Consider the following 27,352-nt stretch of genomic DNA (forward strand, 5'->3'; position numbering starts at 1 on the left):
TGTCTTTTGTGTCCAAATGAGTATCACCAGGTTTGCCTCATTGTCCACCGAGCATCACGTTTTTTCTGTTCATACTATAAACACTTTTCTTTAATTTACAGGTGGCTTGAACTTTGTTTTGTTTATTTAATTAATACCAGTTGAAATTCTGTTGTATGTGTTTGTCTGATGTTTGATTGTTTGATTTCCCAGGGTCTAATGGACCACAGTTGTTCACCATTGAGCAGTGGGGAACACGTGATAAACTCCCCCGAGCCCACACATGGTGAGTACTTTCACTGTGATTTTTTTTTTCCATAATATCTAGCACAGTTATGTTTAGCAATGTACTCTAGACCATTTTCAGATTTAGTGAAAGTGTGTGCCGACATTTAAAAAGGCTAAAGGCGATTGTGTCAAAAAAATGCTTACATTGCTTTTAGCTTTCCTTGCTACCAAGTTTTTCGTTATATTTAGCTGTAAGGTTTGTAGTGAGAGCAGAGTTCAATGCAGCTTTTATCACAACTGAGGGACATTCACAATTATTACGATATTACTGTAATGTGACTACAATGTATGGAGCCCCCACTGTCTCTAAAAAATTATGTTGTGTTAACTATGTCTTGTTAACTTTGTGTGCACAAGATCCATATCTCTGCATATGAGGTTAGAAAATATCAGGGTCAGGGGCTGTAGTAGGGGAAAGAATATGGAAACATTACTGGAGTAGTAGATGGACACATGGTATTGAAAAAGAATGCACTCTGCTTTCTTGAGCTCAGCCCACACTGAAGTTTTGTGTAGCTGTGATAAAGACTAACTGATAAAATAAAAACAAATATTTAATTGAGCTCAGTGGGTTGAAGCCCGCTAGTGGCTTGATACAATAATAGCTCTCACTCAGCCATTAGAGAACTAATGACAGTCATCAGCCTCAATGACACATCTCAGTATTAAGATGCGAAAAACTAAAACAAAATCTAATGTTGATTCCTTCAAATACACGGTTTTACGACTCCTGCTTGGATTTGATTTTAACCTTCACCTATTTTTGTCTTTATGTTCACCTCCTAAAGCTTCAACCGGCTTGATCTTCCTCCTTATGAGTCTTTTGAGGAACTAAGGGAGAAACTTCACATCGCCATTGAGAATGCACAAGGCTTTGACGGGGTGGATTAATGCGGGCGCAGTAAATGAGCTGAACTGACACTTAAAGTAAAGAGTAAAGCCAAGCAGCATGATGTGGTTATGTTGATGAGAGAAACAAGCTGTGCGTCAGACTTGGATCTTAACCTGCCAGCTGTGTGACAGATGAAGGACAGTCACACAGCCCTCACTTTGGGCCTCTGATGGGGCACACATGGACAAAGTTAGACTTTAAATCTGGAGAGACTGAGTTTTTTAATTACTCCATGTGTTGTAATGTTTACAAATCAGTTTTTGTTATTATTTCATTCTGTGATGTAAGTCGCTCAAAAGTGTATTCACTTTTATTTGTTCTGCTAAAATGCTTAAATATTTAAAGAACATGATTCTGTGAAATGACAATATTATAGAAGTTAATGTGAATGTAAAGCTTAAAAACATCTAACTTTTAAAAAAAACAAAAAAAACATTAGTTTCATTTGGGCTGAATTGCCTCAGAGACACACAATGCTCCGCTTCTCACATCAGGTACTTGTGAGACTTAATAGTAGTTATGTTGCTTCTCTTGGAAAAACTTGTCCCTTTCACTACATGACTACATGTTAAGTGAACAGTCCAAAATCCCTTTAAACATGACATTCAGAGGTTTTAAAAATTAAAAGATGAAACCAATTACAAATATTTGACTTCATACCTGTTTTGACATTTATACATTATAACAAAAGAAATAAAGAAACAGACAATGCTTAAGGAAGAAAGAAAAAGACCATTCATCATATCAAGAAGAAAGACTATATAAATATATATATATATATATATATATATATATATAGTGTGTATATATATATATATATATATAATGGTAACAAATAGATAAATAAGTAAATTAAATAATAATGCTTTTACTGTTGTAGAGCAAAGTCCACATAATTAAACAAGCAGTATTTCCAGATTAAGATTTATTAGGTTTCCTCCTCATTGGCCATATGTCACAGGCATCCACTTCTGGTATTTAAGTACTTACAACATGAACCGGGTGAACCGGTCTGATATAAACAATCCGCCTTGACCATATAGTGGTAAATTGATCTTGGTGTACTCTTAGTGAATATGTCAATTTCTCCATTGTATATTTTTGGTGAACTAGCTCCATCTAGCCCTCAGTCAAGGAGGCTTGGGCCTTTAACCATTTGCAAGTTATGGCTTTTTACCTTCAGCCAGTAGAATTGTTGTAGGACTCTATTTGGGTTTATATTATATAGATATTACATAGATACAGAACATCGAATCAGAAAGGAATGGAGGTTCTCAATGCCTCCTCTAAAGTCCGGTGGATATTCTTCCAGTTGGTGGCCAGGACATGGCAAGACCAAAAGATATGATAATGATTCACATTTTTGGCCTGGCATTGCCTCAAGTCAACAGTCCAAGTTGATAGTTGTGTATCGCTTCTGTAGAGGGGTAATGAAGAATCTAACCAAATTCTCCCAACAAATCTCACTCCAAATAAGGGAATTTTGTAGATTTCCACTGTGTTTGGCAAATCATTTGCCATTCGTGCCCAGAGAGAACCCTGTTACTTCACCTGTCCCATTTCTCTTTGACAGGAAAAGGCAGCCGTATATCCTGGAAATAATTTTAGTGTTGTATTCAGTCATAGGCAGATACAAAAAAAATTCCTTATTCTATTCTCTGAGTTTTCCAAATTAATGTCTTTTATGACTGTTCTCAAAAAATGTTGTATTTGGAGGAAACTCTAGAAATCTTGCTTTCAAAATTATATTCTTCCTTCACAGTCTGAAAACTCTTTAGTACTCCCTTATGTACCAAAGTACAGTAAGCTGTAACCCCTTTCCCTGCCCATATATTAGATCTTGTCACTCTAATTGGGGGTATATGACGTTTTAAACAACAAAACATGAATATAGATTGGTAATTCAACCTAAATAAAACAGATGTGAAGATGTTTTCTCTCCCATTTTCTTGTCATTTAAAGTCTATATATAATTATACATTTTTCATTCCAGTATATTAGAAACACTGATGCAATAAATCCAAAATATATCTGAAAATGTGCAGGTTATATACAGGTTTGAGCAACTGCACTTAAACAAAGTGTGTCAGTGTATCAATTAAGCATTATAGTAGTGATGTACCAATATCAGGACCAGTTAAAGGCTAAACTAATAATACTGTTGGTATCTGTGAAGTCCACAGATCGAAAAAAGTGACTACATGCAGTGTTAGACTGTTCTGAAATCCTTTGCATAATTGTACATATTTACATAACAATTGAATATCATTTGATTTTTGAGTTTAACAGATATTACTTACTTACTAATACTTATCTTGTACATGCAAATATAACTTTGCTTTCTACAAACTGACAAAGCAACTGTTGTTTGTAAAGAATAAAAGTACAAACAATTATCATTATCAGTAGCTATTCATACCCAAGTTCAACACTGACTGTTTAAAAAAAAAAGAATAAATGTATGAATTTACATTATATACCCTGAGCAGTAGCTTACAGAAACCATCTCAGACAGACTGACCTTATACAGTATGTTAAACATGTTTTGTTGCCTTTTGTCAATGCTTGATATCATTTTTGTTTTCTTCTACTCATCATGGGTGTCTAATTGCAGCACAATGCTCTATTTTTAAGAGTACAACTTTAAAATTTGTTTTGTTGGTTGTCAAAATGTGTACAGATTATTGTTTTCAAAATGTGTAATCACTTGTAATACCTTTATAAGAAAGTAACATTTAACATTTTCTGATGGTAAAACATGTGTTTACACTGCCTGCCATGTTTACAGGTTGTTGATAAAGGAAGATGTTGTGGGCTAGTTCTTGTCTCTGACAACACAATTTTATACCTATGCTTTTATAAAGTGAAGCACTTTGTTAATATCGGAGTCTTACTTCTGAACTGTCTGAATCTTTGCCAATCTGTCATCTGCCGACTGCTTAAATCGCCCTTTAAAAGCATGATCCTGTGCTTCAAGTGCACATGTGTTCAAATGTTTACATGTGAACATTGCTGAAAATAAGCACATTCTCTTCTTTCACTGATATTTAAAATTAAATACCAAGGCCTTTGTTTGTAATATATTGTAGAATCTGATTGTGTTTATTGATGTTATAATCTCTAAATGGAAGTCCTGTTATATATGTATTGTTCTCTTCTGAAGAATATTGAATAGATCAACACTTCATTTCTGATATATCAAATTTTGTTATTATACAATTGAATTATAACACCTATAAGTGCATTACAACAACAACATACCTGCAGCATATATATATATATATATATATATATATATAACAGTTAAGAGGGTGAAATGAACTGTAGCTGTTAAATCCCAATTTGATGACCTATAGCACACCAAATTGAATATAAATATATTTGAAGGATAATAAAATACAAAAATAATCCTCCAGTGTCTTTATGTCTAACTTTCCTTTATTCAGTAGTAGTAGTTTTCACTGTGTTTCTTTCCGCTGATCGGCTGTTCAATCCCCTGGCTCCTGTCTGCGTGCCGAAGTGTCCATGGGTAAGACACTGAACATTCAGTTGCTCCCGATGGCAGCCACTGGTGTGTGTTTGTATGAATGTGACTTGTACTGTAAGGCACTTTGAGTGGGTGATAAAATTAGAAAAGTGCCATATAAATGCAGTCCCTTTACCTTTACTAGTCCCCCTCACTAGTTTTTCACTAGATTTCAAGCACTCCTGCCAGCCGGGCATTCAACTTCATTCACTTACCTTGATTTTTGGTTCTTTTTACACATGCAGTTCTCAGTCACACTTTAACTCACCCTTTTTAGTATTGATAAGCTGTATATAAACCTTGAAGAAATGATTTATAACACACTGTAATGTAGTTTTGTGAGTAGATCTAAGTGTTTATCAGCAGCTATAATGGGACCTGTGGGTACCGAGAGTAGAACCTTGTGTACAAACAGATAATGTAAGACAATATAGTAAAACATAGTTGTAATATAATAAAATACGCCATGCAACCATTGATAAGGATATCTTGCTGCAATTAATCAGAATATCCTTTAAATTCCTCATTAATTCCAGAGATGTCTTGTGTCTGTATGATCAATATTCATGTACAGCTTGTACAAAAATAAGGTATGTACAGACGTAGACCACCACCAGATGGGGGGTGATGAAAACACCTAGTATTCTTCCTGAGGGACATCACCAAACGATTCAATTTCTGACAAACAAAACTGGTTTGTTTCAAATCATACTGGCTCTTTAAACATCAGTTCTTCTCCTCTGATTCTATTTTTTCGCACCAAATGTTGTCAGTCTTTCATGGGATTTATTTTAAGCTACATTTCACTGCATAACAGAGCTGAGAGAACAGTCTGACTGTTTATCTTAAACAATATTAATCCTTGTTGACCTACAGCATTGGGTGTTCATTCAGACGTATTCCTGGCTGTTAACTAGAGCAGCGTGTGGAGAGGACTCGTCAACATCTCTGTGGTTGGAGCCGTTTGTGTGATTCAGCTGAACAGCCAGAGTCCTAATTTCTCCACAACCCCCTATTGTGGCACTAAAACCCCCTCCCCTCCACACAGGTCAGTAGAAAGGTCGCACACGATTCAGGCCGGCCTTTTGGACACTTCTGGGGTCAGTGGGGATGGGCATGTGTGGTAACAGGAAGACACAGGCTTGAGCCAATGGCAGCAGGCACTGGGAAGGTTGGTTCCCCTTTACCCACAACCTTACCAACATTCATAACCTGATAATGACTTTTACTCCATCGATCTGGCCTCAGAGCTTGACCCGAGTTCACATGCAAGTCGACCATCACTCCACCCACAAACTGTGCCATATTGGCAGGTGCTGAAACTGAATTCTTAATTAATTAAACACCCTGGGGAGAGCCCCGCTGACCATGAATGAGGCCAGGCTCTCACTTTCTCACGTTATGTAAGAAAGGACCCTGCATCCTAAACTGAGGCTCTGCTCACTTATGGTTATATAGTACAGTACAAGTACTTCAAAGGGAAATGAATCAAACAAATAAGTTATCAGTTGTGTGTGACATAGGTTATTTTTTTGCAGAGGATGTAATTTTAACAGCATGTCTGATGATTGATTATGTTATGATTAATTGGATAATATCTTGAGGCTAGTCTTTGAATTAATGTGGGAATTTAGCATTTTGAACCAGTAAATATTAAGATTTGCATATATTTTAACATCTTTTTCTCACATTCCTTCGTGCAAACATTTAATTTGGAAGGACACTTGAAACAGTTTTTTAGTTAGGGTAACATTTTAACTGACCAAAGTTATGCCTGAGTTACAATTTTAAAACTCACTACACATCTGTTTCTCCAAAACAAATTCATAAAGAATATGACACTCCAGTGTCAAGTGAAGAAATCATGACGATGGCAATGATTTCTCACACTTTTATCGCCTTTATTCTGAATTTATTTTGGGAAAACAAACATAAAGCTCCCAACTAAAATTTCAATTTAGCTTGAACTACTGAACATTAGAGCCTCTTTTGCAACAGTGATACTTTTCCTTAATATCAATAATATTTCTCTTGCATTTTTCAACATAAACCTTTACTCAAGAGCGCATCCTTTTCTGCGACTGAATCAGCACTTTGCATATTTTTTTTCTCTTTTTTTCTGATTGGCTGGACATCACAGCTGGGCCGCAGTCCTGCTGTTGAATAAAGGTTCATAGAGGGAGGACGGGGGGTGGGTCGTGGGAGAGAAGGGGTTTGATCTCTCCCCACAATAAGTGATGGACATTGGATCAATATCGACATTGACACAGCAGCTGTCCTGCTCCTATCAATGCTTCCTCGTAATTGCAGGGCCCCGTTTTAAAGGACAAGAGACAAACTCATTTCCATTAACCTTTTTTTTAAGCCTGTAGAGACCATTTGGTGTGCAGTTGGTCTCTGATACTGGGGGATCTGCTCTCATCAATACAGCTCCGGTTGTATTGATAAGGAAAAGTGAAAGGTTCTTGGTGGAGCAAGCAAGAACATTGATCATGGGTCAGTCAGGGTTTTGGTGTCAGGCCCACACTATACAAAAAAACTGTAGTTATTGATACAAAGCATGCAGTATAAACATTTCAGACAAATTAGATTAAAAATATCTAGGTATGTTAAGGAAGATTGCTAAACTTAAACTTGACATACTTTGTAGTCATAAAAATGGCACGTCGTATGAGATGTGCTCAAATATAATGTAATGCTGACCAAAGAGTGCTACCAGAGTGAAGTAGTCAGACCTGGTGCTGGAACACCTTCAGCCAAGGTTAGGTTACCAAACCAGGCAAAGCGGGCAAATCCATATTTACTCCATATCATTTGGGTCTACATAATTTGATTTGTCAGAAATTTGTACCACTGAAGAAGAATATCAACTATGACCGCTTCTCCATCTTGTAAATCTGGTATTGAATGGGGACCTGGGTCAAAACCTCAACTGTTTTAGTTTATATTGAGCTAATTTGTTGTAAAGTTGTAAAGTTTTCTGAAATTGCTTCTATTTTTCTGTGACAAGTTATAAAAAATGCAGAAAACAGAGGAAAGGTAGAATTACACCTATAGTACTATCATTGGAGAACTGTACAGCTGCAACCAATAATTGTTTGCATTATCAATGTGTCTGACAGTTATTTTCTTTATTAATTGATTGATTGTTGTGTCTAAAATATCAGAATACAGTGAAAAAAACATATTAACAGATTCAAATTGCTTGTTTTGGCTGACCAATAGTGAAAACCTAAAAAATGTAGAGTTTATTAGCCTAAAGATTTAGGAAACTGGTGTCAGTTAAAAAAATTTTTTAACCAATTTTGCTTAAAACGGTCTCAAAAGATTAATCAAGTATCAAAATTATTGCCAATTACTTTTTTGTCAATCATATAGTTGATTAATCAACTAATCATTTCAGCTCTACAGTGTATGTTTGTTTCTGGGTACGTGGTTAAATAATGAAACTTCCATGTACAGTGGGTCAATACTTGTGTATTTTATTTCCCTAATGGAGGATTGTGGATGCAAAACTCGTAATAGATTACTGTTATATAGCTACTTTTATGTAGCTATATTCAGGATTATGTATGTTAAGGATTATATAGTGTGATGCAGAGACTGCCACAACTAAAAGTTGTGTGGAGTCTGTCAGAGCAGAGCAGGACGCATGAGTGTAGGGCGTCTCTCTGCAGCCAGGGGGCGCTGGAGTAAAAGCTTCACTGTGACCTGGAGCTGTGATTAACTGACTGTCCATCCCAGAGGAGGGAAGCTGTCCTCCTGCAGCCCTCTACACGGGTGCTTCTCGTCAGTAGCAGCCCAGCTCATCTGGAGGGAACAACTATGAGAGAGTAGCTAGCATGCACGGACAATTAATGTAAATGGCGCCTTTCACAAGGAAAATATATCAGCGTTTGCTGTTCATTGTCGTTTTTCTTCCAATCTCAGGTAAGGAGCATTTTCATTGACTTTTTGTGAAAGAGTGAAAACACTAATTGAATGTCGGGTACATCACTGTGACTGTCCGTCATGTTTGTCTGTGGGATCTTTAACAGGAGCTGGCCGCCGGTCTGTAACGTTACGTTTAACTTGTATAGCTCCTCTGTAACTTAACGGTTGACGGTTAGATTGTCCGAATGCTACCGAGAAGCAACAAGCCAACATTTAACTATCACCCAGCCTCAAGAGGAATAAACCAGAAAGAGCCTGACCTGAATAACCTGTTTCGACATTTACATTAATAACTTTAATAAATAAACCTGAAGTTAAATTATTAATTTAAACGACCCAAAAGGCTAAATGTGACCCGGGTAACTGTCCTGTTTTCGCTAATTCAACCGTCAGTCCTCTTAGAAACAGCCTCAACCGTCAGCCGTTGTATATAAAAGTCAGTTAACGGTTCTAATGTTTCACTCACCTCTTTTCATTCTTCAGTTTAACCAACTCTAACTCTATTAAAAGATCTTTGTTAACTTTATGGCCAACCATTTAAGTGCAATACTGTTCTAACCTACAACTAAATATAAAGAGATAGTAAAAGTGCTGCTAGTGAGGTATTTTTTGATAAAGGTCATATTGATGTTTGAAGTGAGTAGTTAGAGCAGATCAGGCAAGAGCAAGGTGAGTAAAGAGGGTAAAGTATTTTGCTACAGTTTGATTTGGTGATCTTCTAACCAGATTCATACAATTACAGCAGCGTGTCTGTCCAACGAAAACAATCTAATGCATTACCAATACAAAATCAATACATATATCAAACATATAGCTGATTTAGGAGATAAATGACTCAGGAAAGATGCAGGCTTCATGCATGCCCCCCTCCTTTGATCTGTGAGAAAATCCTTGTTGTAAGATGAAAATATTTGCATAGTTGCAGGTTGTAATGTAATGGCTTAGTAGAAGTAGAAGTAGAAGTGAAGAACCTGCAACATGTTATGTTGTGATATATTACATTATAGCCTTTTAGGAAGGACACACTCTCCAATCAGTCCTCAGAGGTCACATTGTAGAGTTCATGCTGAGAGTTGGGTAATAGGTTTCTCTGTAGACTACAGGGACTAATAGGATCAACTGTTTCACCTTGAGCTAGTGACTTTATGAGCCATAAGTAATTGGATTAAAGTGGAGCAGAAAGACTTTATAAAACTACAGTGTGATTACTGTACAGGACAGTAGACCTGCTGGCACACCTCCAAGCCTCTCAAATGTGATACTTCACTTTAGTAGGAAGCTTTAATCCGTGTCACACTTGTATCCATCTGACACTGTGAAAACTGATAATATCCACCCACAGGATATTGAGCTACAGCCTCCAATATGTGTAATTTTCAGAAAAGCATGCAGTGTAAGTGTAAGTAAATGCTTTAAACTCTTTATTGAACTCCTGGCAGTGCCCTGCTCCTCTGCCCTGACAGAGGGGCCCCCATACGGATAACCACCTTCATTTCTCATGTGCTCCTCTATCTGTTTTCCCCTCTCTTTCTGCAGGTGTTTTATGCTTTAGTGAGTTATTTTTCATCAAGGAGCCCCGTGATGTCACTGTCATGCGAAAAGAAGCTGTTATTTTGGACTGTCAGGCGCATGGAGAGGCACCCATTGATGTCAGATGGCTCAAGAATGGAGTGAAAGTGGTGGAGAATGAACGGGTGTACCTGCTCTCCAATGGCTCCCTTTATATTTCCGAAGTGGAGAGCAGAAGAGGAGACAAATCAGATGAAGGGTTCTATCAGTGCCTCGCTCAGAACAAGTATGGAACAATCCTGAGCCAGAAAGCCCGTCTTACAATCGCAAGTGAGTATCATGCTGGAATCACATTGGAAACGGTATAGTGTGGAAGAAGTTAAATCTCTGTAGTGTTGCATGAATGCATGAGTCATGCAAAGAGATTTAAACATATAAACATCACTGTTCATTTTATGTATTTGCCTTTTTTTGCTGCTCAGTGTTGCATTCAGGGCAGCTTTGGAAGTGTTAGCAGGAAGAGGGACAAAGTCTTCAAAGTTGGAGCCCAAAAGAAATACTGTTTGGAAGGGGAATATGCCCATTGGTGTGTTAATGAAGGAGCAGGAGATTTGAAAGGTTAGGAGCTGTCCAGGATACCGGCTCTGCAATGCTAAAGAGCAGATGACCCCTATTCACAGGCCATGGCTTTCATGTTATTGCACCCTGATCGCTTGAGGAATTGTTCTTTTGGAATGCTTTCTCCTCCAGCACTGCGGAGTTGGCCTCGTATTTTAAAGGGGGAGTAGAGAAGCTTCAGGCAGTGTTAGTCTTTTGGGTCATTATATCCCCTCCTCCTACCCCACAGGTCATGCATCTTGTTGTGAACACTTTTTCAGAATGTATGTTAACCCTTTTAACATGCATGCAATGTATTCCCATCTGTACTAAAACATGCATTTTTAACATTCCAAGCAAAATTTTGAAATTTAATTTTACACACACATTCATTTTAATGAGGAAGAAATTAGCTGTTTTGCTTGTCCAGGGTTTATAATCCTTGTTTCAATTTACTTCCATGGTGGAAGATTGTTTTACTTTAAAGTCCATTCCTCCGGCAGTGTGATGCTGATGTTGAGAAGATCCAAGTAGTTGTTGAAATGTGTAACTGTTGACACTCTGAAGATTAACTTAGATGATTTGCTTTACGTAAACTTTTGAAAAATCTATTAATGAACGTTGGGTTAATTAAACTTTATGGACAAATTGAGTGCAGTTAGTGTGAGTTACATAACAACTGTTGATTTTCTTGAAGTTGTACCTGCATGTGATTCACTCTGGTAGACATCCCAGTCGTAACTCAAATATTTTCTGGTACTTAAAAGTATATGTAGTTTTATTAATTAATTGAGTAGTTTACCTGCTTTATAGAAGTTAAGAGGTGATAAAGGCTGCCTGTAAGCTTTACTAGTCTGTTTTAAAATGGCACTTAGACATGCTTTAGGGTCTATCTGGAAGCTCATAAAATTTGCACATACCTGAGAAATGCTCAGTTGAAGGACACAGAGGTAGCAGTGGGGGTTGTTGCGAGTGGTGTGCACACACACATACGTGCACACACACAAATGTGAATTGTCGTTTCCCAGTACCACTGCCTTGCCCTGAGAGTCTGAATGACCAAACTTTATTGCAGGCCTTACCAGGTCAGTAGGGGCTGGAGGCTTTGCACATAATTGTTTTCTGCCTCACTACTCTGGTGAAAGAGTGAAAAGCTTTTCACTCTAACCGTTTTTGTCCACATTACCCCCCAGTGCTATGTAAGAAAAGGGTTTCTTTGGTGGCCGTTATTTGCCCTGGTGTCAGTGGACGAAACAGCTGGACCTGTTGACCACAGCAAGGCTAATTACATTAATTGTAAAAGTTAAAGAACAGAGGTTGATTCCAAGTTTACATTTCGACTGAAATCTCAGGGTTGCAGTCGTCATGAAACAGCATGATTCTCTTGTATGACCTGCCTGTTGCATCAAAGGTCTGCTCAGAGATGTTGGCAATGAGTGTGTCATCTATTTTAAGTTTTTAAGTGGAGAAAGACTGTACATGAAATTGAGTTTATTATGAACATATTCACTGTCACTGTGTCCTGAGGTCTTCTGTCAGGCCCCAGTACCTCCTTTCCCGGGCCATAGAGAGATACCTCTCATCAGCTATGGCACCACTTCCTTCCATATAGCTTAGTTCTTCATAAGATGTGAGTAAAGGTAATGATTGAAGCATGTTTTATACCTGAAGTGAAAGAATCGTACCACTTGTGAGCTTTTCGACCCTATGCTCATATGTTGAAGCTGTGGACCTCCTAGTTCTTCTTTGAGGAATGTGATGGTGATGGAGGGTAACCTGAAACAGTAGGTTGCTAAAGCGCAAAGTTGAGAGGGGATTTAGCCCTGATGAAAAGGTATGTGACACATGAGCCTCATCATGTGACTTTTGTCAATAGACTTGAGATTGATGAGGATTTCAGTAGAGAGATTGCCTCCTGAGTTGGCTCTTATTTTTTTCTCCTTGCATCATGTGACCACACGTACATGAGGCATGAAAACAGAGGAAAATGTCAGATTTATTAAGAACTTTCACAGGTATGGTCCAATTGTCGCCCACAAGTTGGTGTAAATTTGTGAATTAGGTGGTGAGAATTTCTCAGAGATGTCAGCATTGCAGTCAGGATAGTGTCAGACATGTTGATAGGTTAAAAAAAGATATTTGAAAGAGCTGTTGCAGTTCAATTAAAAAGTTTATCTTAACTGCGAATAATCCGGCTGCTGGTAAAAACCTCCTGAACGTCTGGATCATAAGTTATCAGAGAAACAATCGAAACGAAGGTTAACAGTCTCAGCTCCCAGCCCTTTCCTGTCATCCTGTGTCCGCCGCATAGTTTCGAAGAAACACTGACTTTTAATGTGAAACTGGTTTATTCTGGGCTTTTACTGGTTATGCTCACCGAGTCTGTTTGATTTGGAGAGGAAGAGACCTCTGGATAAATCGGCTCCCAGTTAAAAACTCCTGAACAACACTGAAGGAATCCAAATTGGGAGAAGCTGATGGCAATGGTGGTGAAGATAACAACTCCCATGATCCCAGGTTACTTCACAGCATCACCACATGCCATCTTTATTTATTGTTTTGATTGAAACACCCCTAGTGGCAGAAGTTACATACTGTGCGTTTAGTGAGACAGCTCAAAGCCTGGAGTCTTGTTTTTCTCCTCTGCTGGACACGAAAGGTTACCATGGTTCCCCTGAACGGCAGGCCTAGAGGTCAAAGGTTTCTTTAGATTGTTCAATAGATGGAGGGCAGTGAGACAGTCTAGTTTTATCAGTTGCCACAACAGTCATCAGCGGTTCTACTTTTGTTTTCATGAACATCTTTCTCTGTTTAATTTGGCGTATTAACACAAATTTAATTTAAATTAAAGTTTTATTTATCTGGCATCAACTTATTTTTCTAATATACTAACAACAAAGGATAAAAGTGTTATTTACAGATTGACTTCTTTAACTCCATGTTCTGACCTGGAGATTAAAGACAATGAAGCCACTGTCTGTGGTGAGTGGAGGGTTGCTGATGAATGATTGGAAAACTTTGTAGCAGAGATAAGAGATTGGAGGAGGGGATGAATGCTCCTTCCAACACCACTCCCCCACCACCATGTCAGTGCTTTGAGAGGTCACGCCGCTCATGGGAATAGTTCTTTGTTTAGCCTGGCCATTGGTCACTTGACTATCCTTGCAGCATGTGTGGAGAAGCAGCACATCTGCCAACCAGCTAGTGATTGATTTTTGGGCTCTTTCAGCTTTGCATTCTTCTCCTTCTTGCTTATCAGCCCTTATTTATTATTTTTCCAGAGCCTTCAGTGGGGTCATTTAACGTTTTAAAGGACTCATCACTCAATTGAATAGCGGTGTCTTTCAGTTGGAGTTGTGGAATGAATAAATGTAAAATAAACTTATTTGGATATTACTTGCAGGGCACTCTAGTTCACAGGAATAGGACCCATGAGAGGGGCACATGTAAAACTTGAGAGGCTTGTTTCAGTAAGTCAGTGAAGGTTTTTCATGGACCTCCTCATGCTGAAGGCCATCAATTTAACATTCTGCCTGAAGGATCAGGAGAGGATGATCAATTTTAATGTCTCCCCTAAAAGATGGGAGCCTGGGGGGTGGGTTGGGCTGGGGATGGTTGGGGGGCATCATTGCCATCCACATAGCTGAGGAGCTGAACACAAACTGCTTCTGTCATCCACAATGTTGAAGCTATGTCGAGGTGAATATAGTTGGCAACATTGATGACAACTTTTCTGCTCATTAGAAATTTGAATAAGGACTTTGGAAGTGGGTTTTTTTTTTTTAATTATTCATCTTCAGTGGAAAATAATTTGTATTATTCCAGAATAATACCCTACATTTGGATTTCGCAAGAAAGCACCTACAGTTTCATAAAAATATCCTGTTCCAGCACTTCAGGGTCACTGAGATTGTATCTGACACAGCACGTTCCCTTACCTGAATAAGAACTACACATTTTAATTATGATATAGAAAGTGCATATTGTTGAGACGTGTAAGATGTGCTTTGGTGAAAACCACTATGACAGGTATGTCTGTGTTTGATGTTATTTTTTAAATTGAAAGCAGGAAAAGTGTTGTCACAATTAAGAAGACCAAACAAAAACAAAAAAAGATTGTTGGAGGTCTTTTTAATATCCCTTTTTAAGTTTAAAATGGAAAAAAACATATAGGTATATATAGGTGCTCTGGCTGAGAAACTGATCACAGTAACCAGAGGAGAGAGGGCTGAACTAATTCCTGGTATGTGTAAGGGAACCTTTGTTTGGGCCTGACCTGTCCACTGACCTTCAGTTTGTTGAGGTGCTGGCTTCAGCAGCCCATCTGTTGCAAGCTGAAGGGAAGAAAACTCAGTTTTGCTTTTCAGGTTCAGTTTGGACCATAGGGAGAACATACTGTAATAAACCAAGACGGCATATGGACAGGCTCATGTTTGTATCTCCAACTTTGAATTTGGAACTCTGGACAATCCTCTTACTTTAAGTCAGGCATGCAGTTAGTTTTAACATTGTGATTCAACACGGCACAACTTTTGCGTATTAAACTTACGCTGATTTTAAAAGAGAAAAAAGACTCCTGTGCTGAGGCAGCTTTTAAATTCATCGTAATATTTTAGCTGTGGTGTAATGTCTTGCAGCAGCTGGACTACATGTGTTGTTGTATTTGTTGTAGTAGCAGCTACTGGCAGATGTCATTGATACAGCAGAAAAGGATATTATTACAAAACAGCATTTAAAAACTTTCGCAGCTGGAGAGTGATGTGAGAGATTGTTAGGCAGTTTGCGGAACAGCAGTGCTCATTTTGTGTGGCCATGCACGGCTCTGCCTGAGTTGGGTGCTAGCCAGGATTTGTGGAGGTCAGAGGTCAGAGGTTAGATTGCTGGGAAGGGCAGATGGTCAGAACTGTTTCTTCATGCTTTTGGGGAATAGGCAGAGGTATTTACTCTAAGTCTGAGTTTGCGAAAAAGGCTGTGACAAACAAGACCAAGGGTTTCATACTTATATATTTTGATATAGTAAAGGAATTGGAAAACACATACTCTCTGTGAAAGTTAAAAAGATTTTCCTTTACTAACACACAGAATAGATGGCCAAATGAGTAAATACATATAATTAAAGTGAATCACAAAGAGCTTGATGTGTTTGCTTTGATTATTTCAGCTGCACATTAGATGCTCCTCGGCAAACATCATCGCACAAAGCAGAAGGTCAGCCTCCCATTTTCCAATTGGGAGTGCTCTGTCCAATGCCCGACAAACCCTTGCAGTTATAGATTTTCCACCTTGTCTTAGTAGTTTATCAATAATCAATGATTATCCTGCTGTTTGTCAATCCAGCATCATTTGACTGAATGGAAAGGCAAAGTAGGGAGGCAGAGGATCAGTGAAGCACATCTCTCATGCCCTGCAGTCATATCACTTCAGGACACTAATGGCATTTTTGTAAAAGTCTGCGTTAAAATGGGGAGGGGGAGGGGCCTTGTTCACTTCTGTCTTCACATCAAACACCCACAGTGGAGCTAAGAGTGCTAACTGCTCAGAGTAAATTTGATTGAATGTGACCATGGTGAAAAGATCTGATCATAACAACAGTTTGTCCAACAAGAACAATATTAAACACATAGACAGGATTCCCCCTAATACTTTGGAGAAAAAGTAATAAAAGTCATAATTCACTGAATGTCAGTCAGAGCTCTACTGCTGTTTCACACCAGAACACCTGGCAACATTGTCTACACACAGTCATCCATAATGGCCCTGATAGACACTCCTGTGTATTTATGACAGGGATTTTCTCGGAAGCAAAGGTTACCACGGCATCGTGTTGAATTTCTCTGTGGAAAAATATGCGGATAAGGATGTTCATATCCAATTCAGTGCAAAGATTTAGAGTTGGCAATGTGCAAGTTATAGACAAAGTTTATGTTTGTTTCATGTTGAATTGCTCAGGAAATAGTCAGTTAGGTTTTCTTTTATCCACACTGAAGTGTTCCACATATATGTCTCTATTTGTTGGTTGCATACAGCATATTTAAAAGATTGAAGCAGAACAGAAGCATTTTGGATTGTTTTTGATGTTTTTGCTACAGACGTACAGTAGTGTTAATTTGATACCATGCTTCCTGCTCCTTTCTGTTTCTTCTTTGAGTGCTGATGACTCACTGCAGCAGAGGAAACTCTGGCTGTGAGCACAGAGGCTAAAGAGCATCACAGTTTGTTTGTTTATCCATTACTTAAGAGGTGATAGTTTCATCCTGAAAGCCGGCATCTTGAAACAGGCCTTCTGAAATTAGAAATAATTTGGTCAAATACAAAGTTATCAACAAACTTTATTTTTTCTATTGATTTGTCCATATCTGTTCCTGGATGATTTGATGTATTTGTGGTAATGAATTTTATGTTAGCATGCTGTGATTCTCAGTGTTTTTTTTTTTTTTTTTGGTGCTGTCAGTATTTGCTCTCTATCAGAACTGCAATGCAATTGATTTCTTTTAACAAATGATTGATCTCAGGCTTCTGCAGCTTTTTTAGCACAGAGGGGGATGGGACAGTGGTGTGTGACCTTAATGGCTTTTAGGACTTTTATGGCCCAAGAGGAACCACTGTCAAAGGGGCATTTATTCACAAAAAGGGCTAAAACAACTTAAATCATTATAAAATGCATACACTTCTGTTGACTGTTTGGTTCACTATAAAAGACTTTATTGTAATTCACGTCGGGCCTCATTTGCTTGCTGCTCAGCTGGTGGCTGACAACAGCTCCGTTTCCCTATCCACGCAGGATGTAGCTGTTCCACTCCAATCATCACCTTCCTGCAACACTCAGTAGGTCTGTAGCTTTAGGTAATAGGGATCTCTGTTTTCTGACGTCCACTGGATCTGACTGAGATGAATGGATGTTTGAAATAGATCAATATGTTTGGAAAGGGGGGGGCGGCAATTCAGAAATAGCATCTGTAAAAAGAGATTTTATATCAATATTTTTTTTTTTTGAAAAAATCTATCTTTATATTGATAATGATTCGAATCCTTAATTATATTTCTTGCTGATTTAAGAGCTTCTTCCTAAACCTGACTTTGTGGGCAGTTTGGTAGAGCTTCTTACTGATTTCATTGTTGGCTTGGACTTCATGCCATGAAAATGCTGTAGTATTATGTTAAAGCATGGTTTGAGACAACAAATGGAGCGAAATACAACACCGGCTTCCCCAACAAAGAAACACCTCAAGGCAAAGGAGTTTCCTTTGACATTATCTTTAAAAAACAACATGTTAGGGATAAAAACATGAATACTCCCTTGGTTGTGGGGAAGAATTACCTACAAACTTAATGTGTTAGTAGAAGCTGTATAACTGGGCCAATACTCCCCTTATTGGCTTTTGACAAATGTTCAACCTCAGTATGGTGTTGAAAAGGTGTTAACATGTTAATTAGTTTTATTAATTGATTAATCATTTAATCTATAAATAAAAGCCTAATACAATCACACAGAGCCCAAGTTTTTAAATGACTTATTTTGTCTGACCAAAAGTCAAATCCAAATAGGCAGGGAGTAAATTCTCACAATTGAGAAGCTGTAACCAACAAATGTTTGACATTTTTGCTTGAGTAATGACTGAAGCGATTAATCACTTATCTAAATACTTGCCAACAACTATTCAGCCAACCAAATAATCAATGAATTGACTAATTGTGTCAGTTCTACATCTGTTTATTGGGATTTATTGGGAGACAGTATAGCGCCACACTACTAGATAAAGAAAAGGCTTTTTACAAATGTATTACAGTTTGTCAAACATTTCTGCATACATAAGAATTCTTTAATTTAAATGGTCTGTTTTGTTGTTCTGTTTTGCTGCAGGTATCTACTCTTTTGCAATCCAGCCAACATCCATATTGGTAACTGAAGGTTCAGTCGCCAGGTTTTCCTGCAAAATCAGTGCCCACCCTCCTCCCATAATCACTTGGGAGCTCAATCGAGTCACTTTACCCCTTGCCACTGAAAGGTATGCACTCTGTCGTTTTCATTTTAACTTCACGGTATTCATTTTTTATATCCTTACTCTTCAGCAGATTTTTTTCAAAGCCGGACATGAAAAAAAATTCTGTAACCACTCTTAGCCATTATTAGTCATATTTGATGTGTAATAGCTCAATATTGTAAGTGATAAAGGCTGCATCTATCATCCAGAATCACAGTCCTGCCCAGTGGTGTCCTTCAGATACATGGAGTGCAGCGGGCAGATGCTGGAAATTACCGATGCATCGCTACCAACATTGCCAGTCGCCGCCGAAGCACGGAGGCCACCCTCACTGTCACCCCAGGTATGACACCTAGCTCTCTTTTGATAAATGTATTCTATAAAGAGCATCAGTAGACAGTTTGGTAGTCTATCACAAAGGAGAATCTGTGTTTCCTGAATACGATTACCTAAATCTAGGCAAAGGGAATATGTGATGGGATGAGTGTTGTGTCCAGAATTTAGGTATAACCATATTAAAACAATTACTGCAATATTACAATAAAGATCACGTTGAATCTACAAAACCATATGCACTAAAGCTGTTCCTCTTTCCTCCCTGTCTTTCTCTCTCTCTGCAGCTCCCAGCCCCCAGCTTCCCCAGAGGCCACGCATCATCGCTGGGCCACAGAACATTTCAGTGTCACTGCACCAGAGTGCCATCCTGGAGTGCATGGCCACAGGCAAACCCCGACCCATCATCTCCTGGAGCCGAGCGGACAGCAAGTCCATTGATGTTTACAACACCAAAGTGTTGGGAAATGGCAACCTCATTATCACAGACATCAAGCCTCAGCATGGAGGAGTCTATATGTGCAGAGCCACCACTCCTGGCACACGAAACTACACTGTTGCCACAGCCAATGTCACTGTTTTAGGTAGAGATATTCAGTATACAGAAGTTTGGCTTTGATAATTGATAATTCAAAAGTTTCATATATGTATATATTTCTCACTGATGTTGTTCTTCCAAAGCACCACCGTCCTTGGTTGAGTGGCCAGAAAGCCTGACGCGTCCCCGTGCTGGCACTGCCCGCTTTGTGTGCCAAGCTGAAGGAGTTCCAACACCTCAAATCACTTGGCTCAAGAACGGAGAGAAAGTTCACTCCAATGGTCGAATCAAGATGTACAACAGGTATTTCTCTCTCCATTTAAAGGATGAATCCTGTGATCAAATAAATTCCTTTTTTGAGACGTCAAATGTATTTGCTTTGTATGCACAGAGATAATGAACAGGAACTCTAACTCCTTTAAGCATGAGACACTATTGAGGCACTTATTTAACAGTCATTGTTGACCAATTGTAAACAATCTGAATAAATAATTCACTACTTTCCCTATAGTAAAAGGAAACTGAATAATTTAAAGCAGTGCAAATGGGGGTTTAGTTGGTTTCCTTATAATGTGTTCCCTTTTCAACTTCCATTGCTTGCTAAAGTTGATTATAGAATGACTACACAGGAGCCTCAGGATGATGCCATCTGCATACATACTAATCATCTGTGTTTATGCGTGTCATTCAGCAAACTGGTGATCAACCAGATCATCCCTGAGGACGATGCCATCTATCAGTGCCAGGCAGAGAACGAGCAAGGATCAGTCATATCCATGGCGAGGCTCATTGTGGTGATGTCGGAGGACCGGCCAAGTGCACCCAGGAATATCCAAGCTGACACAGTGTCGAGCTCTGCCATCCTCCTGGCCTGGGAGAGGCCTCTGTATAACTCAGATAAAGTTATTGCTTACTCAGTGCACTACATGAAGGCTGAAGGTGAGTCATCTGTAAACAAACAAGGAAGCATTTTTGCACCACAAGGACAAAAAGGGAGCAAGGAAACTGGTCATACATTAAGACATTTAATGTTTTGATCTTTACAGCTTCAGGAAATGGCAGTTCAGGATTTTAGATTTTGCCTTTTACAGATGTCATGTCTTGGCTCGTACTTCTAACGTGCTATAGTATTATGTAAGAGCAAGGTTTGAAACAACAAATGGAACAAAATTCAAAACTGGCTTTCACAACAAAGAAACCCTTCAAGGGAAAGGAGTTTCCTTATCTTTAAAAGACAAAAAGAAAACATGAATACTCTCTTGGGTGTACAGAAGAATTCTTTACAAATTTTGTAAAACTTAATACATTAAGACATTTTATTTTCATGATCTTTATAGCCTCAAGCAACAGCAATTCAGGAACTAAAATGTTGCCTCTTCCTGTCTACAAAGTATAATGTCAGAGCTAATCATGTGTTGTCAATGCTATGTTGGTGGGCAAAGGTAAAAAAAAAAATGGAGCACTCCTCCTAAATGAAGTAGAACAACGGCTTTTTCTGGACAAACGGGAGTTAGTCATCTATAGACCATAGCCCTGGAGTTTCAAGATGCAGGGTCCTTTCCTTTTGGTTGATAAAATGCAGGATGCAGACAGAACTATTCACAAAAAGCACAACGGTTGCAGTGTGGCAGCAGAAAAGCCTGGAAGCCTTTCAGCTTTCCTGGGAACTCTTGCTGCTGAGAGAGAAGAGTCACATTCAAACAATACAACATTTCAGAAAAAACTTGAGCTTGTTCATTCAAGCACTGCACTTAATTATAATGCCACTGACTTCCATTGGGGGGGTGGGACATACAGAATTCACCTAGTAAAAAAGAAACACCTGCTGGATTTTGTTGGGGATAAGGAGCTCAAAATAAAAGGAACAAGCTGTACAAATTCTCTCTGTTTTATTCTTGAATAACTCGAATCTCTCAAGGATTTTCTGCACTTGATTTAGATTTAGTGACACAATCTCCTTGGCTGTTCATTGACATTGACAGAGTATCACACTGTCAGCTCTGCACCTGAGGTTGCAGACAGAGAGGCTTGGCACTAAATGGAGGCTCTAACGAAAGGAAGAACTAATTAGTCTGTGTGATGGAGTGTCCAAAAGAGTGCATTGTGTGAGGGCAGTGGGAGATTGTGAATTAGACAGGAACGTAGACTTTGTTAGACTTTTGAGGGAGGCTTACTGACGCATTCAGACTGTGGAGAATGCTTTTTTGTTTACTTTCAAGTACCTTGTTTACCAGGTCAAAAATCACACCAGGTAGTTTTTTTCCTCCTCGGGGTACAAAAACGTCTTTTGTGTGACATTGAGATGAATGCCAGTTTGTTTCACCAAATGGCTGTGTTTCAGAATAAGATAAAGTATATGGACCATTGTCTTATTTTGTTATTAACGTGATAAGAATGGACACAAACTGTAAGACTGTGCACTTATTCATTTATGAAAACACGGAGACTAAAAGGTGTGCTATATAGCAACAACATAAGCCTTTGCCAGATTTTTACACGTTTCTTGTTGACTGCATAATGGGTAGGATTATGTGATCCCCGGTTATGTTTTTACATTACAAAACCTGAAATGTTGCTGAAATATGTTGTCAACTTAAAATTCAAATACAAAAAATTGTTTTATCACAAGACAGGACAATTTCCTTTTTAGAAGAAAAATAGCTTCTCATCCAGAAGTACTATTCTCTTGGTTGACATTGATAAGAAGTTGTAATTATTTCAATTCTTTTTACAATGTTGTCATTCGTCCAGGATTGAACAATGAGGAATATCAAGTTGTCATTGGAAACGATACAACTCGCTACATTATTGATGACCTCGAGCCAGCTCGCAACTACACCTTCTATGTTGTTGCCTACATGCCCATGGGAGCCAGTCGTATGTCGGACCACGTGTTCCAGCACACGCTCGAAGATGGTGAGGCATACACGAGATCATAGACAATAAAGTCGATCCCACAGTAAATATGAAATCAAAAAATGGGGAGGGAGTGGAGTAATTGATCTTCTAAGTCTGTTAGACTCTGTTATTCCAGTGGGACCTCAGAGACTGTTTGTTTATGAGATGTTTCAACTGCAGTAAATTAGCTTCATTGTTGACATAAGAAACAATCAAATTATTTGTATGCAGAGTGTGTGTGTGTGTGTGTGTGTGTGTGTGTGTGTGTGTGTGTGTGTGTCTGTGTGTGTGTGTGTGTGTGTGTGTTTCTATGTACACTGGATGTATGTATATATATATCGATATCTGTATGTTCCATGCCCCTGGAGTGTTTTTGAACTCCTGGCAAACCTCATTTGTTCATAGTCTTGGCCTGTGGGTCAAAGGCTGCCATGTGTTTGTTCTACATGACTGAAATTATTAAATGATATTACATAGACATCTGTGCATGCAGAGCAAGCTCAAGGCCAACATAAGTGAGTACTTTGGTAAAGAAAATGTAAATGTCAGTTTACGTTCGGGTGGGATGAAATCCTATATCATTTTATATTGCAATATCACAATACTATACATTTCCTGGAAAATAGATTGAAAAGCTGTTTGTGGATTAAATAACCACACAGGAATGTCTGTTTTGGCTACTCTGTCAAATTCAATACTTGATTGGTCAAGGTAATTTTTCATATTGATTCAAATATGCCATGAAATAGTGTTGCTCATGGATTTCCAACATAATGGCCTAATACAACCAGACATATTCATGGAACTGGTAGGGTATAGGTATAAGTCGTTGACAAAATGATTCACTTTTTATAGCTTCTCATTGCTAAGCCCTTGTTTGTATCTTCTTCTTCTCCTCACGACTGGCAGTATGTTACAAATCTGACATTTTTCATGTTTTAACTTTATCTCACCAATCTCGTGGGTCGTCATCTTAGTTTTACTGCATGATTAAGGATTTCTTTCAGTCTAAACCTTACTGTTTTGTTTGTCCACAGTTCCTCTCCGCGCCCCTGAGCTCAGCCTCACCAGCCGTAGCCCCACAGACATCCAGGTTTCTTGGCAGCCTCTCCCAGACAAGCTGAGTCGCGGCCGAGTGTCTGGCTATCGTTTGTCCTATCGCACCAGTGCTGAGAGTACAGTCTCACAGATAGAGCTACCTGGAGAGAAGACAAATCATCTCCTGGAAGACCTGCAGCCTGACACCATCTACCTTTTGCGTATTGTTGCTTCCACCAGTGTAGGGTGGGGTGAGCAGTCTGCCTGGACATCTCACCGCACTCCGAAGGCATCCAGTGCTCGAGGTACAATATTAGGAAGAGTTGTCTTCATGATTTCTGAAATGGCAGTGTGTAACTACAAATATGAAATCAAAATTTTGTGATTTTCAGAATTTCAAATGTGCAGGCACATTGAAAAATTATTAACATCTACACATAAAGGAAGTTGACACAAAAAGCAGAATTATCACTGAACTCTACCATGGGTCAGAGCAAAGAGGAGCGCTTGCTCTAATAATCTTGTTAAGGCATTGCGTTTGTTACTCTGTGACCTTTGCCCTCCACTGTCAGTAACACTGGAAGGGTTTCAGTCATGGGTCATAAAGGGAGCGACTCAGGCCTCCGGGTGGGAAAGAGTATATGGCTGTTTAGAGCTACATCTGAAGCTTTGAGGCGGGAGGAGGGGAGGATTCGTTTTTTCCTTCCCATTTCCATTTCCCCCTGTCTCCAGTTTAAACTCACACAGGAATCTTCTGTTGGTAAACTTCATTGTCCTCATTCCTAAAATAAAAATGTGTGAAATCACTCCCTTGACTGTTAGTGTGGTTGTCTTTGGTCTGCACTGAGTGTGAAACAGCTGGTGAGGCATCAGATGGTAGTTTCACTTTTCAAAGAAAAAGCTGGGCAGGAACCTCCTCTGTCCATCACATAAACACTTGAAACAGCCTAGAAGAAAGTTTCCAGTTTTCTAAGGATAAGGATTGTCTTTGATCTCTTGTTTGCTTTAAACAGAATTCAGGGAATATTAAGATAGTTTGCTGTGGCACAGTAGGAAAATGGAAAGCATGTCAGCAGCAAGATTTATTTTCACTCACGGAGTAATATGTTGATTACGTGGATGTTTATCTAGAGTGTTTTTGTAATCATGAAACTGGATTGTAAATCCATCTTGTAATATTATTATCAAAATCAAAATGTTTTTCTTTATTTTTTCTCTACAGTTCCTCTGGCTCCCGAGCTACATTTGGAGCCTTTAAACTGCACCACTATTTTGGTGTCCTGGAAGTTGGCACCCAGAAACTCAGCTGGTGTGCAAGGCTACAGACTTTTTTACCATGAGGAGAGCCAGCCTGAGAACGCCCCAGTTCAGCTGCGTGCTTCAGATAATAGACACACCATTGGAGGCCTTGGTGAGTTTTGTTTTACATCATTTGAGTAACCTCCTACCCTTGTGGTATGCAGGACATTCTATATATCATTTTCATGGTTTTTCTTGGGAAAACCATCACTCAGCAACACAACAGAGGCTTCATATTAACACCACAAGTTTCTGATCTCATGAAATTTTGAGGCATGTTTTAACAGTCAATTAAATTAATCAAGTTCAAAAACTTTAGTGTATTAGTTCATGGTGGACAAATGTGGTTAAAAGCAGCAGCATCAATTGACATTCAAGCTTATGAGTGATGAATTGGCTTAACTCTTGTCATGTGTTGAGCAGAGATTCACAAAGCGTGGAACAGAGCAGCACCACATCCCACTTCCATGACCTCCCAACCTCTGTTAGGGGTTCTAGTGTGTGTGTGTCTTTTCAGCAGCTGCTGGTGGAGTTTGGGGCATATCACAGCTCTTCTGGCCTTTAGGTCAGATTCATTTTGGCTTTTTTGTTTGAGAGAGGAGAGGGGGCTCAGGCCAATGCAGTGGACAACTGACCATCTGTGGCAAAGGGGGTCAACCAGGTGGTCAGCAGCTGACTTGTAAATCAGGAAGCTCAATGCTGGAACAGGATCAGAAAGAAAGAAAGAAAGACGAGGAGGAACTATAAATTACTATAGGTGTTAACTCTAACTCCTGCAGGCATTTAGTTAGTTAGATATTTAGTTCAATGGTTTAAGCAGTACTACGATCAGTGCTGAGCCACAATGCACCTACTATGAAACCAACAACTCCTATTTCTACTAATAATGCTGACACTAATTATAATCAGTTTTTCATTCATTAAATTTGCTCCATATTATTTAATTTTATTGGCATAATGGTCCTATTGATGTATATAATGTGGAGGAGCCTTAGCAGTTCTTAAAAGTCAACTTAATGTTTGTTTTTTTTTAAAGCTTCTTGCTTAATCAGATCACTCTGACTATTGAATAAATGTGGGAAGAAGAGGAAGCTGCAATCACAGCTGATGATAAATATTAAGGTAATCAGCAAGATTTGCATCAAACATCAAAAATAGAGCTTTAGCTGAATAAAAAGAAATGATCTTTTTGTTCCTCTTTGATAAAGGAGCTTTGCAGGGCAGTGTTTTGAAGAGAGGAAAGCTGTTTTGTGGAGGCTGATTTACTATGTGTTTTATGACTGCTTTGAGCAGTGTTGCTGGAGGAGCATTGACATCAAAGACTCTCATTGTGTTTGGCTTTGAGAGCCACAAAGATAGTTTATTAGCCAAGACTTTAAGGAAATGCAGCTTTCACCAACTGAGTTGTGCACCAAACAATGAGCTTGTCTTGTGAGCTCACTATCTTGCAGTTCTGAGATTTAATTCTCATGAATTAGCTGCAGCACTGTGTTTGAGGAGAGAGGTGCAAAGTGAAGCATCTGACCTGTGTGGCAACACATCCTGCAGCAGAGAAAGCCCTGCTGTGCTGTGAGGAATCTGACTAAATTGTTTTGGTTTTTTACCAATTATTACTTCCTTCTTCAAGACATTACTTTTTGATATTATTATAACTGCACCATTAATTGAAGGCAATACAAATCTATTGATGTAGCACAATTCATATAAGAGGCAATTGCACTTTAAATTTAGATTTTAAAAGGAACTGAAAGCAAACTCTTAAAAACTGAATACAAGAAATTTAAACAGGTATACAAATTTAGAGGCAATCCTGATATAAATCCATGCTAAATGCTAAAAGATAATCTGATAGGTGTCTGTTGTACTGTAACAGTGGCATGGCATTAGTGAGCAGAACAAGGTAACCCTGTGAGGATATTTTCACAGATTTTTTAAATTTCTGTTCATGCATAAGAAAATATTGCATAGGAAAATATTTTGGTCTTCCCTCTTACTATGAGAGAACATTACACTTTTCTGTTTTTTGACAAATTACTTCTGAGGTATTATTTGCACTATTTTTAACTGCATGTTGAAAATATGAAGCAACGGATGTCCCACATTCACTCAGTCTAGACTACCAAATGCTGAATGTTGATTTTTCAGCAGGTGATCTCTGCAAATTAAATCTGTATGTACTGTAAATGGCATTCCCTATAATTGCTGATATGTTGTACACAGCATCCATCCCTTTTTTGCCAATAACATTGATTTCTGAACTATCAGCTGTGGCAAAACTGGATACTGTTGATTCAGCACTGTGTATAGCTGCAGAAGGACATGCTCTGAGCTGGCGGTTAAATTATCACTTCTGATGATCCAAATGATTGAAAGCACACCCTGAGAGACAGGAATGTGTGTGAGGGGCTCCAGTTGGGTATAAATGACACAGAGATGTGACCTTCCCTTGCATGTGTATTCTCTGCATGGCCCATGAGAAGAACATGTTGTCATAGTCGAGGTTTAAATACCTCTCATACCTGTTGGCACCAGGCAGAGCT

At 38.8% G+C, this 27,352-nt stretch overlaps 2 protein-coding genes across 3 annotated transcripts in view; both read left to right on the forward strand.

Moving 5' to 3' along the window:
* The window catches only part of nedd4a (NEDD4 E3 ubiquitin protein ligase a), a 29,012-nt gene extending 24,973 nt beyond the window's left edge, over nt 1-4,039 (forward strand). For both annotated transcript variants that reach the window (XM_023395716.2, XM_023395715.2), the window contains 2 exons: nt 193-265; nt 1,056-4,039. In XM_023395716.2, coding sequence (XP_023251484.1) covers nt 193-265; nt 1,056-1,158 — 176 coding nt within the window. In that variant the 3' untranslated portion in view covers nt 1,159-4,039. The remainder of the gene's footprint in view (nt 1-192; nt 266-1,055) is intronic.
* Nucleotides 4,040-8,548: 4,509 nt separating this feature from the next.
* The window catches only part of prtga (protogenin homolog a (Gallus gallus)), a 31,249-nt gene continuing 12,445 nt past the window's right edge, over nt 8,549-27,352 (forward strand). Inside the window, exons 1-10 of the mRNA XM_023395754.2 lie at nt 8,549-8,615; nt 10,155-10,457; nt 18,586-18,730; nt 18,916-19,049; nt 19,327-19,623; nt 19,721-19,880; nt 20,269-20,516; nt 22,329-22,493; nt 23,513-23,818; nt 24,736-24,924. Coding sequence (XP_023251522.1) covers nt 8,549-8,615; nt 10,155-10,457; nt 18,586-18,730; nt 18,916-19,049; nt 19,327-19,623; nt 19,721-19,880; nt 20,269-20,516; nt 22,329-22,493; nt 23,513-23,818; nt 24,736-24,924 — 2,014 coding nt within the window. The remainder of the gene's footprint in view (nt 8,616-10,154; nt 10,458-18,585; nt 18,731-18,915; nt 19,050-19,326; nt 19,624-19,720; nt 19,881-20,268; nt 20,517-22,328; nt 22,494-23,512; nt 23,819-24,735; nt 24,925-27,352) is intronic.

The sequence above is a fragment of the Seriola lalandi genome, unplaced genomic scaffold (assembly GCF_002814215.2).
Source record: "Seriola lalandi dorsalis isolate HSWRI2012SDOR001 ecotype SW California unplaced genomic scaffold, Sedor1 jcf7180002054968, whole genome shotgun sequence".
Classification (NCBI taxonomy): Eukaryota; Metazoa; Chordata; class Actinopteri; order Carangiformes; family Carangidae; genus Seriola; species Seriola lalandi.